The sequence below is a fragment of the Hemitrygon akajei genome, chromosome 8 (assembly GCF_048418815.1).
Source record: "Hemitrygon akajei chromosome 8, sHemAka1.3, whole genome shotgun sequence".
NCBI lineage: Eukaryota > Metazoa > Chordata > Chondrichthyes > Myliobatiformes > Dasyatidae > Hemitrygon > Hemitrygon akajei.
This window is the reverse complement of record NC_133131.1, coordinates 27,770,912-27,788,749: the sequence shown is the minus strand read 5'-3', so window position 1 is coordinate 27,788,749 and position 17,838 is coordinate 27,770,912. Positions and strand designations below refer to the sequence as shown.

The following is a 17,838-nucleotide window of genomic DNA, read 5'->3' as shown; positions in this document are numbered from 1 at the left end:
GTGATGGACCGCTACCCTGACATTCCCCTGTAAAATGTCTTGATTCAATTTCAAATCCATTGTTCCCTCATGACTGCAAGCTGTCCAGGCCTTGAGGCAGCAAAGCAGCTCCAAACCATGATGCTTCTTCCAACATACTTCACAGTTGGGATAAGGTTTTGGTGTTGGTGTACAGTATCTTTTTTCCTCCAAACACAGCGGTGTGCATTTCTGCCAGAAAGTTCAACTTTTATCTCATCTGTTCTGAGAACATTGTCCTGAAAGCACTGTGGAATATTCAGGTGGGTTTTTTTTTTGCACACTTGAGACGTGCAGCAATTTTTTTTTGGGGTGCAGCAGTTTCTTCTATGGTGTTCTTCCACAAACACCATTCGTGTTCAGTTTTTTCTTATAGTGAACGCATGAACAGAAACTTCATCTAGAGATTTCTGCAGGTTTTTTGCTGCTACCCTTGGGTTCTTTTTCACCTCCTTCAGCAGTGAATATTGTACTCTTGGTGTGATCTTTGCAATACACACAGTCCTAGAGAGAGTCACAACAGTACTGAATTTCCTCCATTTGTAGACAATTTCTCTTACTGTGTACTGATGAAGATGCAGGACTTTAGAAATGCTTCTATAGGCTTTTTGTGCATATAAACAGATCTTTCTTGAGAACAGGCTCTGTCAGTAACCTGATTTTGTGTGTCTTTTTTTTTTACAACCCTCACCACCTATCTCATCTCATTGATTTGAACACGAGTCTAAATAAATTTTGTAGAAGGCATTACTCCAGAGGTTCACATACTTCTGTGAACCTAGATTGTGACTGTTTAAATGGTGTACTCAGTATTGACAAGAAGTAGTACAATTGCTTGTGTGTTACTAGTTTAGGCAGATTGCGTTTGTCTATTGCTGTGACTTAGATTAAGATCAGACCACATTTTATGAGTAACTGCAATGGGTTCACAAACATTTTCTTAACATCTAGGAATTTAAAGTTGCTCATCCTTTCTACCTCTGATCCTCCGATGAGCACTGGCTCATGGACCTCTGGTTTCCTTCTCCTGAAGTCTATGATCAATTCCTTGGTCTTGCTGACATTGAGTGGGAGGTTCTTGCTATGACACCACTCTGCCAGATTTTCAATCTCCTACATGCTGATACATCATCACCTTTGATTCGGCCCATGACAGTGGTGTCATCAGTAAATTTGACATTGGAGCCGTGCTTAGCCACATAGTCATAGGTATAAAACAAATAGAGTATGGGGTTAAGCACACAGCTTTGTGGTACGCCTGTGCTGATGAAGATCATGGAGATGTTGTTGCCAATCCAAACTGGCTGGGGTCTACAAGTGATGAAATCCAGGATCCAATTGTAAAAGGAGGTATTGAAGCTAAGGTCTTAGTTTTGAGGGGATTGAATACTAGTTGATAAAGAGCATCCCGATGCATAGATTTTTGCTGCCCAGATATTCCAGGATTGAGTGAAGAACCAATGAGACGGCAATTGCTGTGGATCTGTTGCTCCTGGAGGCAAATTGGAGTGGATACAATTTGCCTCTCAGGCAGGAGAGGTCTAAACTGCTGCATGCCATCCACTTTTTATGATGGCTAATAGATAGCCCCACACACAGACTCAAAGTTCCCAGAGCCAACTCAAAAGCCTTTTCTCCACGATGAGTATGAATTAGGAATTATCACGAGTCAATGGAGATATTGTATTTCCCCAAAAGGAGCTTTAAAATTATCACTGCATCTCTTCTTATTCCAGAGCTTAAAAAAAAACATCCTTTTCCAGATTTTTGGCCATACAAACATGATTCTGACTAGATGTTGTTAGGGCTGCAATCTCAGAAGTATTGGCCTGCAAAAACAAAACCACAAGACATTGGTTTGCTTATCCTTGATGCAGAGGAGTAACTATCTACTCAGAAGTAGAGTGGATATAGGGCAGAGAACTCTGCTGCCTGGTAGACCATGAGTTTTGCACTGGTTTGTCATGATGTCTTAAACTGCCATTTCCTCAGATCATCATGATAAAGGAAATAGTCCCTACTTTTTTTCAGGGTTTTGCCACGACCTTTATTATCAGGGACAGGTTGGCAAAGGATTTGAGTGCATGGCTCATTTTTTCTATATGCTTCCAAGAATTAGCTGACGAATCAATAACCAGCCTTGAAACACATGGAGAGTAGTTGAGAGCAAGCCTCGTCATAATTCTTAGAAGTCAGCTGTGGAGATGACAGTGAAACAAGCACGCTATCTCTCAACAGTTCAGAGTTTTACTGACAGAGAATTTGGTACAGCTTTTAGAAAACGGGTGTCCTCCCAAGTGTTCAACTAATTTTGATATCCATTACCTGTTGAAAATATTTCTAATAAGATTAATGTTCAGGTTTGTTTGATGGCTCATTAGTACAATACATTACGCAGAACATAAATTCCAACCACCCTCCCCAGTTCAATTCTTCTTCCATCTGAATTAATTGATAGGTTGCAGGACTAAATAGAGGACCTCTATTTTATATCAAGGATGGTAATAACTCCAGGTTTCTGACTTCAGATATCATAAAACTTATTTCCAATGGATAAGCATGCATTAGAGCACCTCTGATCCAAATTTTGCACAAACCACCTTCAAAGGGAAAGCTTAAAAGGACAAACAGAAACTCATCATTCAGTAAAACATCACAAAACAAATTATCCATTAACTCCAAAATCAGATACAGCAATGCTAAATGATGTATTTTTCAAAGAGAAAAAAATCAGATTAGCATAACATTTTGTGTTCCCCTCAATTTATTATAAGTTACCTTGGTTGGAACAAAGGACTATAAACTTCTTAAGTACAAATTATGCCCTGTTTCCAATAATGATTTACCCTCGTTTACAAAATGCTGCAAGTTACTTCTGCCTAGCAAGCTAGAAAGACTTGATGGTTTTGTAACAAGACCATTAAACAAAGGAGCCGAATTAGGCTGCTTGGCTCATTGAGTCCATTCCGCCAATCAATCATGGCTGATTTATTGTTCCCTTTTAACCCCCTTCTTCTGCCTTCTCCCTGTAACCTTTGACACCCTTACCAGACAAGAATCTACCAACCTACACTTTAAATATATTTAATCACTTGGCTTCTACAGCCATTAGTGTTAATGAATTCCAGATTCACCACCCTCTAGCTAAAGAAATTCCTCATCTCTATTCTAAAGACTTCTTTTTATTCTGAGGCAATGCCTTCAGGTCCTAAAATTTCCCATTACTGGAAACATCCTCTCCAAATCCACTCTATCCTGGCCTTTCAGTACTTGGTAGATTTCAATGAGATCCTCCCTTAATCTTTTCACATCTCAGTAACAATGAGTAACAGTACCACCCTCATTCTAAATAAGTCCTTCTCTTGGGATCCAGTGCCAACTTGATTTTTCCAGTTGACTTGGATATGGAAGTTCCCCATGGCCACAGTAACACCGACTCTTAAATGGATTTTTCTATCTTTTGTTGTAATTTGTACCCACATTCTGACTGCTGTTCTCCTATTGTGGTCTTTTACCTTTGCAGTGGTTCTTAACTTTAACAAGGATTCTACATCCCTGATCCTATGTCACTTTTTAGTGCAGGTTTGATTTCACTTTTTTTTTAACCATGAGCCTTCACTTCTCTTCCCATGTACTTGTCAATTCAATAAGCTCCTTCATATCGTTTCATATACTGCGTGCATTAAATTTAACCCCTTTAGTCCAGTATTCACTACCCCTCTTCTTAAAATCATCTCTGGTGCCTGAAGTTAAATTCTTCTAACTTTCTAATTTTTGTTGTTCTTCTGGTGACTTCAGTAACCTCTCCTGTGTTCTTCCTCCCTTTAACTTTTCAAATCTTTTTCTAATCAGTTGAACCCACCTCCTTACTAAGGTTTAAAGCACTATCCACAGCCCTAATGTGATTCATCAGGACTTTGATCCCAACACATACTGCCCCATCAGAACAGCTCCTTCCTTCTCCAATACTGGTGTCAATGTCCCACAAACTCAAGCCCACTTCAGACCGACACAAATCTTTGAGTCAAAGTTGCATGTGGCTCAGGTGACAATCCAGAGATTGATCTAAAACCCTCTTGATTCTGCTTGGTAATTTTTTCCTTAGCTGCTTATATTCCCCTTAGCAGAACCTCTTTCCTTGTTCTACATATGTCATTGGTACCCTCATGGACCACAATAACTAGATTGCTTGCCTCCCACTGCAAATTCCTCTACAGATCAGATGAGATATCCTGAACGTGGGCACCAGACAAGCATCGCAACGTTTGGGATTCTCAATCTTTGCGAGAGGAGGACCCCCACAATAGCTACTATGATTCTAAGGGAAAGATACCCCCGGGGGTGCCCGAGGGTGGGGGGGAATATGAGCACCACAGTCGGATGGACACGACGGTAACAGACCCAGCCAATGAACAAATGACTATGAGCAAGCAGTGTGTATGTGGCAAAATCTGCAAGAACAATCGCAGCTTGAAGATCCATCAAGTGAGGATGAAGTGTCTGGCGGGAGCAGGAGCAGCACAACACGCAAGTGTCCAGCCTCGTGAGACGAAGGAGGCGCCAGGCCCGGAATCACCCCATAGTGCCCGGAACCTCCAAGTGTTGCAAACTGATCCCTCTAACATCAATTCTAACAGAAGGCAGATCAAATGGCCTGCAGCTAACATGACATCACTGTGGAAACAGTTTGACGAAGATGTCAACCAAATTCTGGAGGCGACGGCGAAGGAAGGGGTCAATAGGAAGCTGCAAGCCATGACAACAATCATGGTCAGCATCGCAGCTAAGGGACACGGCATCCATTCAGGCCACCTGCACCGAGTTGGAAGGCTGGCTGAAATCTGTGGCAGGACTGCTCAGCAACTGCCAGCAGGCTGGATGGAAAGTAAGGTGTCTCCCAGTGGAAGTTGGTTGTAGGGGATTTGCAGCCTGTTCCTTAGCTAGAGCCTACAGCAATTTGGGCCTCGAGGGAGAGAGGAAGAGGAGAGCCATCTGCAGTACCACCGATGCGGCAGAGAGGGCCTCAAGGTGGCTGTGGCTCAAGAGAGGGGAGCCATGGAGTTATGTGTAGCTAGCCATCTGGACACAAGCTGGGGTCTGATCAGCCCCGGCTGGGTCACCTGGAGAAGGGTGTATGATGTTGAAAGACCCGAAACACCTGATGATTCCAGGAACATCACTGATGATGTGTCCAGAAGCATCAGTAGATGTATGCACACAGCTCTGATCCCTGTAATGTTTCTTTAAAAATTATAGTTTGATCATTTGATTGAAACAAAACCATTTTAGTTGTATTAAACAAAGTATAAGTATGAAAAGTAAATACTTTTAGCTGGCTTAATGAAAGATTTTGTTTCCAGTAATAATTAATTGAACATTTGTTCAAACTTGAGTGAGAAGGCCAGGTTGGAAAATACAATTCAAAATGGAGACAACTTCAAAAACTATCTACAAGCTGCACACATCAACTTTCAATCAATTTCAACTATGGACCTTTGTCACATTTTAAGCATTACACCCTATCCCCGTTATATGCAAGGGATGCGTTCCATGCAGTCGACGCATAGTATGGAAAATGCATTATGTGAGTAATTATTTAAATGGAGAAAATAGGGATGTGTTCTGGAGGGCTTCCTAAATATGTTTTATCTGTAATTTATTCACATTTTCTTACCAATATGACACAAAAGCAGTACCACAAGGCAACATTCGTATTATATTTCATCAACTTAAGGTAATATTCAACATAATAAATCATAGGAAGTTAACATACTAGGGTGTACAGTACCGTAGATGTCGGATTATAAGCCGCTACTTTTTTCCCATGCTTTGAACAGCATTGAACATAGCGGCTTATAATAAGGTGCGGCTAATAGAAGGTTTTTTCCCATGCCGCCAAAACATTTTGCCTCGTAACAGTAGACCAATAAAATTGATGAGTAGTTCACAGAGGTCCAATGAAATTGTACGATAAATCAAGCGCACTTCACAAATTATTGTAAATCAGCCATTTGTACTCACCCTCATCAACATGGAAAACACTCGAAGAAAAGCATATGATGCAGCTTTTAAGTTAAAGGCAATCAATCTGGCGGTTGAACAAGGAAATCGAGCTGCTGCGCGTAATCTTGGCATACATGAATCGATGGTGAGACGGTGGAGATTTAATTTGGGACTGCCGCTTCAGGTCAGGAATGGCTCACGTGATATTAGACAGCAGTACAAGGGAGGGAGGGAGCGAAACTGAGGATTCCGCTGCACCGAAACTGCTAGCGATTCAGTAAACAAAAAAACAGTAAAACTCGTGTGTGAATGGTATCGGGCCAATAAGGACACAAGTGTCCGATGTTACCAAATACCGGTAGGTATAACAAAGTTTAGCCTTACCAAATATGTGTAGCGAGGGTTTGGTTTGGGGGAAAAAGGAGTATAAATAAGAGCAGAATGTAAGGGGAAGGCAAAACGCGTTCTGCAATAAAGCCACGCTGCACTGTAATCCGGTGTTGGTTGTCTCTCTTCCAAAACGAACACAGGGCAGAATTTGAAGCCCAACACGTGTAATATCTTTCTGTGTAAATATCTCATATTACAAGCGGCCGAAAATCCGGTGCGCCGAAAATCCGGTCCGCCAGAAATCCAGTGCGCCGAAAATCCGGTCCGCCGGAAATCCAGTGCGCCGAAAATCCGTTCCGCCGGAAATTCGGTGCGGCCTAAAATCCGATGCGGCCTGTATAATTAAAAAATTGATTTTATTTCTAAAATTAGAGCCAGCGGCTTTTAATCAGGTGCGCTCTGTAGTCCGGAATCTACGGTACTCACCAACAGTGCCGGGTATGTAGGCTCTGGGAGATGAGTGGTTGTGCAGTGGTGTTGGGCAGCTTTATATGAATGAGGTGGATGGTTGTGGGTCATCAGGATCATCAAGTTCAGCAAGGGGTGAAGGAAGACTCAAAGAACTTTGTCAAGTTAGTGGAACTCTCAGAACTGCCGGTAGCAGAAGATGCGATAAAGTGTGGAGTGCTCAGGTGGAGGTGGAGTTGGTGTGGATGACACCGATTTGAAGGAAGTGGTGAGGGTTGTTTGCTTGGCAGCATTTTGTTTTTCAGCATAAATTTGCTTGTAGGGAAGAAAGACTGACTGTAGGGAATGACTGAAATGCTGACTCCGTTCTAAACTTGGGTCCACGTCCATCGTAATTTGTGCCAAGTGTTCCCCAGCCTTAAAAAATTCTGCCAGTTGCTTCACCGTAAAATCCTTCACCTGCAACTCGACACTTTCTTCTTCATTATTGTTATCACCTTCAGTTTGAGTTGAACGCAGAAGGTCATCCACACTTATTTCTTCATCAAGAGAATCCAGGAGTTCTACCACGTCAGCAGTTGTGAGATCTGAGAACCCTTCCCCACCAATTTTACAGCCCAGGGCCACACAATCCTGGACAGCTGCAATGAATGCAGGAAACCCCTTGAAGGTGTGCACACACTCTGCCCAAACTGATTTCCATGCTCAATTGAGAGTGGAAGACCTGACCTCTTTCCAGGATTTATCCATGTTGTTGATGGCATGTCTGATGTTGAAGGACTTCCACCATTCCCTCACTGTTGGTAATCTCCCGGGATTTTTAAAATCATCTGTTGCTTGCAGCATCTGAGAGATGGTTCGCCATAAAAAATACACCTTGAATGTGGATATCACACCTTGGTCAAGTGGTTGAATCAGCGATGTTGTGTTCGGCAGCAGGTAACACACTATTATGTTAGGATGAATGCTGTCCAAATGTTTAGGATGGGCTGGTGCATTATCAAGCAACAAAAGAACTTTACAGGCAAGATTCTGTTCCCAGTAGTAGCATTCAGCCTCAACAGCAAAATCTTTAGCAAGCCAATCTTCAAAGACTTGACCAGTGACCCATGCTTTCTTGTTAGCTGCCCAGTGGACAGGAAGCATATTCTTACTCAAACTCTTAAGAGCACAGAGGTTTAGTAAATGGTAAACTACGAGAGGCTTTATCTTACAGTCTCCTTCAGCATTGGAGCACATAAGCAAAGTCAACCTATCCTTTGCTGCATTGAAACCTGACACAGTCTTTTCATCCTTACTTATGTAAGTGCGTTTCAACATACACCTTCAAAAAAGCCCGGTCTCGTCTGCATTAAACACCTGCTTTGGTGTGATGCCTAACTCAGCTATCATAGCCCGCAACTGCACAGGGTAGTGTCCAGCAGCTTCATGGTCAGCCTAGCCTGCTCACCACGCACAGCTAAGTTGTGAAGCCTCTGACGATTAACAAACTTAGAAAACCATCCCCTACTTGCATTAAAGCTAACAATATCACTTGACACTTCCTCACTAGCCTCTGAACAAAGGTGACCATAAATTTCCAAAGCTTTCACACTGAGTGTTGTTCTTTTCTTTGTTTCATGCTCAATGTACAAACTCAACACTTTCTCCATTTTCGTCATAATTGGGTGACGCACTTTGGTAACAATCTTTGAAGACACTTGAGATGAATCAATCACTGCACTTTTTATTTTCTCAGCATTTTTCTTTATGTTCCTGATTGTGGACTCACCCAGGCCAAAGTAGCGTCCCAAAGCTGTGTTACCTTCACCTGACGTGGCCCTATTTATAATTTCCAACTTTTTTTCAAGTGTTAAAGTGGTTCTCTGCCGCTTGGCTGATGGCCCAGGACTTGACATAGGATGCTTAGGAGGCACAGTTAAATATTTCAAGCACAAAATCACCGCACCATAGGTAATAAGAACAAGATGTTAAGAGCGCAAGATCGCACATCCACATGCTGCCATTACCAATGCAAGACTGGCGGGAGTGAGGCTGAGAGGCGTGCGCGCGTGGCTTGTTTTGGTGGGAAAGTGGTGCATCTCGTCCCACACAATACTGGTTGGCCAACAGCCTCGCAGACTCCACTGGACACGCACGCTTAACTGTGAGTTTTGGATGCACTTAAGGAGAAGTTGGTAGAAATAGGTTCGACGCACAACTGGTTAAACGCACATAACGTGAAGACACATATAACGGGGATAGGGTGTACTTGCAAACTTCTCTCACTAAATATAAAACTCCAAAGCAATTTGGAATTATTTGTTGCATTTCAATATGTAAAACAATTACTCTGCCAAATATTATAATCTGCCACACACTATCACAGACAGCCCAGCTCTAATTGCTATCAACAACTTGCTAATGGGGCAGTACTTAGTGTTCTTAATATCCAGCAGTGATCAATATACCATTTCAGCTGCTAGCAGTTTTATCGTGATGTCATGAAAATTCCAGATAAGTAATTAAATTGAAAGCATAAAAAATACTAAACTAAATATGATCAAGTTGTAATGTTTAATAACAATGATCAAAATTACTCATTCCTACAATTCTTGACAGATGCAAGTCCAAAAGATCAAATTGCAAGTTGAGAAGATCCTTTCTAACACTTCAAGTTATAACCTAAAGGAAACTTATTTTGTTGTTGGGTGTAGGGAGGGAGTAAGTGGGGGTGGGGGGAGGAAATTCAATGTGAAAAGTTAAACATGATGATCTTGAAGAAACTAAAGACTATTTAAAGAGAAAGCATTGTAAATTAGCTTGTACAAATTCAAAACAAAGCAGTGAAGTATTTAAAATTCCTATGTCTGATCAAATAATTAATTAAAAAGGTGAAAGACACTGCAACAGGAGCACAGGTTAGTAGTTACATCAACAATATACAAATCACATTTAAGAAATCAGATACAGGAATCAAATGTAGTGTTATTCTAATCATGATTGAAAAGATATTGCTACATGTAATAATAGATACTCCAAAAAATTACTGTTGCAAAATCAGTATTTAAATCTTCAATAATAGCTTTTGAAAAACTATCAAAAATGATGAATATTTCACAGGCAAATTCAGGCAAATTTATGAATATACTAGCACTTAAGCCAAACCTTTCAATATCAAAACTAATTTAATTCAATTATTTTATTCAGATTTTAACAATTATATCATGAAAACTTAAATGTTATAATTGCCAAAAAATTCAAAAGGAATTAAATACATGCCCAATGCTAATTATTAATTTAGTGTCACCCAGAAATGATGTATGTCAAGAACTCAAGCAGAAAATTCAAAAAGGTCCAAGTAATTCTTGGAAAATTGATTTAAAAAGAACCTATCACAAAATTCAATGGTTCTAAAAAAAATTACAAAATAAAAAGGGACAGAGATCTGTAAAAGAATCAAAATTGTATTTTTCGACAGAAGGAAACAAATTCAAATAAATAGGCGAAACACTAACCAAAATATAGCACATGATGGAAGGATAGTATTACTGTCAAGGACAGTGCAACACTACAACTGAACATGGTCCAAATATATTTTTTATCAACTTAAAAGCATGGCTTACCTAAAACAAATCCAAATTGGATTGCTTTCTCTTTCACATGAGCATCTGACTCTTCAATATAGGAACAGCGTCTGCTGAAGGAATTGGCTAATACCGAAGCCACCTTTACTCCATGGTCCATTAAAGCTTGGAAACAGTGATGCAGGAGATGTCTAGGAGAGAGAGCAGTTTGCATTAGGAACAACTTAAAAGACCTTTTACTGAAGTTAACTTTTACCTTTATACATAATAATATTATGTAGTGGGGGTGGGGTAACTAAATCCCTTCACTGGACCAAAAAAAAATATATTTTATAATTACATTGAGCAAGACCTCAGCAAAAATGAGACTTCCATAAAGTTGCAGAAAGGAAATAACCAACAATTTAAGTATTAGGCAGCATTTGATAAAATAGAATAAAGGGACATCTACTCCTCTAACAAGATCAGGTAGAAACAAAGAAGTAAGAGCAGAACACAAAAACCAACCTATAAAACCTGTAAAGTGCTGAGATTTACATCTGCAAGAAAGACATTAAATTACAAAACTTTCAAATTAAGCTAGACTGTCCGCTCTTTATATTTTACAAAGCAAACTTTCACAGGCAGTAAAGAACAGACAATCTATCTTTGAAAGTATTATTAATATTGTGCATTACATCAAGAAAATCTCCTCTTCGAACTGAGCAATACACACAAAATGCTGATGAAATCAGCAAGTCAGGCAGTATCCATGGAGGGAAATAAATAGTTGAGGTTCCGGAGGGAGGGGAAGGAGTACAAGGGGGAATGATGCGAGAAAAGCAGAGAGGTGCTCAGTGGAATAGGTAAGCAGTTAAAGAACAATTCTGATAGGAAAAAGTGGGCAATGAAATCAAAAGTAGGGAACTAGAGGAACTGTCCCACTTACGCCTTAACCAAGACCACACTAAGAAGTATCAGGACATTAACTGTGCAGTATCACCAACCTCATCACCTCTGGAGGTCTCCAATCAATAACATCCAACCAGAATTCCCATACTCTGTACTGCCGCTTTCTCCCAAGATTCACAAACCCATCTGCTCCAGCTTCACTGAACTCGTGTCTGCGTATCTTGACTTCATTTGGTTCCCCTTGATTCAGCCCCTTCTCACTTACATGGAGCGAAGTTAAGATGGCGCTAAATGGCGACTCCTTTGATGCATCTTCAGAAACAGCTCTATTTCCAACTTTAATATCTTTATTTTTCCCTTTCAAGGTTCTTTTGAAGACCCTGACCTGAAGTTACACACTGACTTCGGTTCTCTGTGGGAATGGGACCTGTTCTTGGGTTTCAGGACTGGCAGACCCAGAATCTTTGCGATCTTCAGGAACACAGCTCAAAAAAAGTGACACAATGGACTTTTAACATCATAAACCAGCAAGTTGTTAGTTATGTCTCCCCACTCGCTGGGGAAAAATCAGAGACACCTTTTTCTCCCTTATTAGGGAGAGAGAGAATCTGCGATATGTTGAATGCCGGGTGTAACATGAAGTCTTTGGGGTAACTGCAAGTCTGTGTCTCTGTTATTGCTTTGTTCACGCTTGAGTGCTTGGTGACGGTGCCGATGCCTACTCTTTTTTTGCTGGTGGGGGAGGGGGCATTGCTGCTTGCTGCCGCTTACACATGGGAGGGACTTTGGGGTTCTTATATTTATCTGTCGTTCATTCTTTGGGGGTACTTCTCTGATTTAGTGGGTGTTTGCGAAAAAAAAGCAGCTCAGGATGTATATTATATACATTTCTCTGACATTAAATTGGACCTTTGAACCTTTGATACTTCACACGTTTGCCATCACTTCCACTATTTTCAGTTCACTGGTCCTGACCACCCTATTTTCACCATGGACATCCAGTTTCTGGATGCTTCCATCCACACCCCTGCACCCCCAAATCAGAAAGACCTTAAGAGACCTAACCAATCCCCCTCCACAGCCACCCTTCTTCATCTGGTGGAACTGGAGCTTAATTTCTCTTTCAACTCCTCCCAATTTCTTCAAACCAAAGGTGTAGATGGATGCTACCATGGGCCCCACCTACAACTGCCTTTTCATCAACTAGATCGATGTTTCAAGCCTACACCAGTCAAATTCAACTCTGTCTGCTATACTGATGACTCCATTTATGCTGCCTTCTGCAGCCATGCTGAGCTCATCAATTTCATCAACTTTGCCTCCAGCTTTTACACTGCCTTCAAGCTTACGGTGCCTCTCTGATAACTTGATGCACCATCAATAACTCACGCTGAGACTTAGGAAGTGAGATATCGGCTTTTATTGACTGGAAGAATAAACAGCACTACATCCTGGGGAAAATGAGGGAGAGCAGCAGCCCACAGTCGCCTTTATACAGGGGTCTGTGGGAGGAGCCACAGGAGCAGTCAGCAGGGTCTGTGGGAGGAGCCACAGGAGCAGTCAGACAGGTATATCTAGTTCACCACATAACTCTCTCCCTTTTCTTGATCTGTTGCCATCTTCAGAAACAGATTATTTATCAACATCTTTTACAAACCTGTTAGCTTAACTACAACTCTTCCTACCATGTCCCTTATAAAAACCCATTCCCTTCTCTTAGTTCCTTCACCTCTGCTGCATCTAATCACATGGTGAGTCTTTCCACCTCAGGACATCCAAGATGTATACTTTCTTCAGTAGGTTTTCCCTTCCACCTCTATTGATACTGTCTTCACACGTGTCTCCTCCATTTCCTGCAAGTGTGTCCTCATCCCATTCCTACCACCACCTGAAATAACAGCAACAGGGTTCCCCTTGTCCTCATCTACTACTCAATGAGCCTCTGCATCCAACACATCCTCTGCCATCTCCAATGAGAACACAGCACCATGCACATCTTTGCCTCCCATTCCTTTCCGCTTTCTATGGGGTCCCTCTCTCCCCAACTCCTTCCCGACAGATCTCCCTTATGGCACCTATCACTGCAACCATGCTGAGTGCTACACCAGCCCAACACTTTCTCCTTCACCACCATTCAGGGACTAAACTGTCCTTTCAGGTAAGGCAGAACTTTACCCATGTCTGTCTGCTTCATTTATTGTATCTGATGGTCTTGGTGTAGCCTCCTCCACTGCAGATTGGGGGACCACTTCATTGAGCACCTTTGGTCTGTCCAGAACAGCAATTAGGATCTCCTGGTTCCCACTCATTTCAATCCCACCACCCAATCCTACCTTCCCCCTCACCTGAACTCACCTATCATTTACCAGCTTGTGCTCCTCCCCTTCCCCACACTACCTTATTCTGACATTTGTCCTCTTCCTTTCCAATCCTGATGAAAGATCTCAGCACAAACCTTCAATTGTTTATTCCCCTCTACAGATGATGCCTGACTTGCTGTGCTCCACCAGCAATTTCTGTGTTGCTCAAGATTTCCAGCATCTGCAGAATCTCTCTCATCTCTTTGAATTGAACCATAGGAATTTTTTTCTTGCACTTCAAAGCCAACAACAAAGCCAACCTAGTTCTAATTCCTCTAATTCTCAGCACTTTGAATGTTTTCTAAGTTAATGTTAACATAAAAGGCTATTAAGTTATGAAAAGTCTGGGAAGTAGCTAACCCCTTTATTTCTTCAATCAAATGCACCAAAACATGACCACCCAATTTCCTGACTCAAGAGCCAAGGGTATCATTACCTGAGCAACAGCAGAAATATTAAGTACACAGAACCTCTTTTTTTTTTTTTTACAAAAAATTGATCACACTTCAGTGTAACAATGCAGAATTCAAGTCTCCAGATTGTAAAGCGTAAGAAAAAGTCTTAACAATTTACAAAGATAACAGCAGAACTGAGTGTACAATTATTAGGAAACAATGATTAGGCTGGAAAAATATCAATAGATGACCTAAAACAAACCTTTAAAAATATGAAGGAATTTCACAAGTTAAAACAAGAATGGATTTTCCATGTTTGCCATAACTACTCTGAATACATTAGTAAAATAGAATTTGAACATGGCATAGCTGAAACTAATGGATGGCAGTGATGGCAGTGTGAAATTATGTTTGGAGAGGGCTTATCTGGAGGATAAACACAGAATTATTTGCCTATTTCTAGATTTTTCACATACCGTAGATGCCGGATTATAAGCCGCTACTTTTTTCCCACGCTTTGAACAGCTTTGAACACTGCGGCCTTTACTACGGTGCGGCTAATGCATGGTTTTTTTTCATGCCGCCAAAAACATTTTGCCTCGTAACAGTAGACCAATAAAATTGATGAGTAGTTCACAGAGGTCCAATGAAATTGTACGATAAATCAAGCGCACTTTCACAATTAAATTATTGTAAATCAGTCATTTGTACTCACCCTCATCAACATGGAAAACACTCGAAGAAAAGCATTGTGCTGCCTTTATGGCAGTTATTTAATTTATAATATTTTCGCTTAGTAATTCATTTGTTAGTATTTTCTAGTTAAAGTTAGAAGTGTTAAGTATATTTGTTTTCTGTACTACATCCCGGGATACTATGACGTCACATCCGGTTTCGCCGCGTCTTGTGGGAAATACTGGTTTGCGATAAACGGGAAGGTGGGGGCGAGCACATTACACCCGAGCGAAAACGCTGCTTTTAAGTTAAAGGCGATCAATAACTTTTACTGGTAGGCTACAGTATATATTTTTTTACCAGTCGTTAGGAGATATTGGAATGTTGTTCGTGCACTGTTCAGTAAAAAAGTATACGCAACGTAATTTGTGTGTTACCGATACGTATGTATATTTAAAAGTAGCCGTGTTACAGGCACGGTTCGAAAAAAAGCATTTGCAATATGTATTTGTTTATGTTACCATATGGATTTAATTAAAAGTTAAAAAATCCTCACGTGTAATATCTTTCTGTGTAAATATCTCATATTACAACGTGGGACACCTGCGGCCTAAAATCCGGTGCGGCTTGTACAAGTACAAAATTGATTTTCTTTCTAAAATTAGAGCCTGCGGCTTTTAATCAGGTGCGCTCTGTAGTGCGAAATCTACGGTAATTCTATGCACAAGAGGAGCAAATATGAAAGCAAGATGAAAGACAAAGATGAAAGCAAGGTAATAGATGAAATATAAAATGTAAGCTATACAGTAATACAAAAGAGGGTACCAAATGATTTTTCAGGTATATAAAGAGTAAAAGAGAGACAAGAGTGTATGTTGGAGTACTGGAAAATGACAATACAAAGTTAGTATTGGGGGACAAAAAGAATATAGTAGACGAACCAAGTAGGCATTTTGCATCAGTCTTCACTGTGGAAAATACCACTACAATGCCAGAAGTTCGAGAGTGTAAGGGGCAGAGGGTGGTGCAGAGGAAGATGGCACCCAATGGCGACTTCTTTACTCACATCTTTGGAAACAGCTCTATTTCTAATATCTCTTCTTTTCCTTTTCAGGGTTCTTTTGAAGACCCTGACTTGGAGTTACACGCCAACTCCGGTTCTTTGTGGAAATGGGATCCACTCTCGGGGTCTCACAATTGGACACTTTTCGATATGCCAGAGACATGTCCTGGAAGACTAGTGCGTCTTCAGGGTGCTGGATTTTCATGGCTCTAGAGGCAAGCGGACTCAAGGCTGGTGCCGCCGCCTGGTACATCGTGGAAGATGGAAGATCGTAAGCAGCGAGTTGACTGCTGGCTGCATGCCCAGAGATCTGAGTTCTTTGGGCACAAAGCTCAGAAAAAGCAACACGACAGACTTCTAACTCCATAAGTCGACGAGTTGCTTTGTTATGTCTCCCCTCTTGCTGTGAAATAGGTATAACTCTTTTTTCCCTTATTAAGGAGAGAGAGAGAGAGCCTGTGGCATGTCGAATTACTGGGTGAACAAGTAGTCTTTGGGGTTCTGCAAGTCTGCATCGTTATTGATGCCATGCTGCATGCTTGAGTGCTCGGTGGGGGATGCCAATGCTTTTTTGCTGGTGGGGGAGATCGTTGCTTTGCTGTTGGTTATGCATGGGAGGGGGAGCGGGGGGGTGCTTTGGAGTTCTGACATTTAACTGTCATTCATTCTTTGGGGCACTCCTGTTTTTGTGGATGTTTCCAAAGAATAAGAACTTCAGGATGTATATTATATACATTTCTCTGACATTAAATGTACCTACTGAAACCTACTGAAACAGAAGAAAGTGTAGTTGCTGTTACTAAGGAGAAGATGCTTGGGAAGCTGAAATAATTATGGAGGCATTTTTAGTGATCCATCAAGAATCATTAGATTCCGGAATGGTTCTGGATGACTGGAAAATTGCAAATGTCACTCCATTCTTTAAGAAGGGAAGTTGGCAAAAGACAGGAAGTTATAGGCAGTTAGCCTAACTTCAGTGGTTAGCAAGATGTTGGAGTCCATTATTAAGGACAAGGATTTGGGATATTTGGAGACACATGATAACATGGGCTTCCTTAAGGAAAAATCTTGCCTGATAAAGCTGTTGGAATCCTTTGAGAAAATAACAGGAAAGAGTGACAAATAATCAGCGGATGTTGTCCACTTGGATTATCAGGAGACGTTAGACAAGGTACTGTACATGAGACTGCTAAGAAAAAAGATAAGGGCCCATAGTATTATAGAAGATACTAGCATGGACAGCAGAGTTGAGGACTGGCAAGAAGCAAAGACTGGTAATAAAGGGCCCTTTTCTGGCTGGCTACCAGAAACTAATGGTGTTCCGCAGGAGTTGGTGTTGAGATCACTTCTTTTCATGTTATATGTCAATGATCTGGATGATGAAATTGAAGGCTTTGTGGCCAAGTTTGTGGACATTTCAACTCTATTCTAAACAGACTATTTTCTTCTGTGGTGATGCCCTCAGGTCTCCGTATCTCACAGTAGTAGAAATATCTCCTCCACTTCCACTCTATCTAGGCCTTTTGGTACTTGGCAGATTTCAATCAGATCCTCTCTTAATCCTAATGTATTAGTAACAATAAGGAAATAGCTTAAAATAGCCTCATGGTTTCAATGGGTTGTTCTTAAAGACATAATTATAAAAATTGGGTCAAAGAATGATTGATACAGTACAGAAAAAGGCTATTCTGTTCACTGAATTTGCATTGACTATCAGTCACCCATATGCACTAACTTCGAATTAATCCAGTCATTTTTAATCTTCACATATTCTAATCATCTCCTTAGATTCTGCCATATACTGAACAGCCTCAAATTTCACAGAAAGGAAATATAATGGCATGTAACTGAAGGATGATCAAATCTTCTAGGTATTAAATATCACCTTCTCTTCAGTGATTAAGGTTAGTGAACAAGATGGAAATACCAAACACATGTTGTACTCCACATTGCACAAAGAAGCACTCTTACACCACCTGAAAGGATGGAAGTGTCCTAGCAGGAAAGTGACACTAAATTAGAAAACTAAGGGTCAGACTACACTGTGTGGTAGATCGCATATGGCCCAC

General features: G+C 40.9%; 1 protein-coding gene across 1 annotated transcript in view; it reads right to left on the bottom strand.

Moving 5' to 3' along the window:
- Positions 1–17,838, bottom strand: part of appbp2 (amyloid beta precursor protein (cytoplasmic tail) binding protein 2) — a 79,604-nt gene that overhangs the window by 33,524 nt on the left and 28,242 nt on the right. The window contains exon 3 of the mRNA XM_073053495.1: positions 10,425–10,576. Coding sequence (XP_072909596.1) covers positions 10,425–10,576 — 152 coding nt within the window. The remainder of the gene's footprint in view (positions 1–10,424; positions 10,577–17,838) is intronic.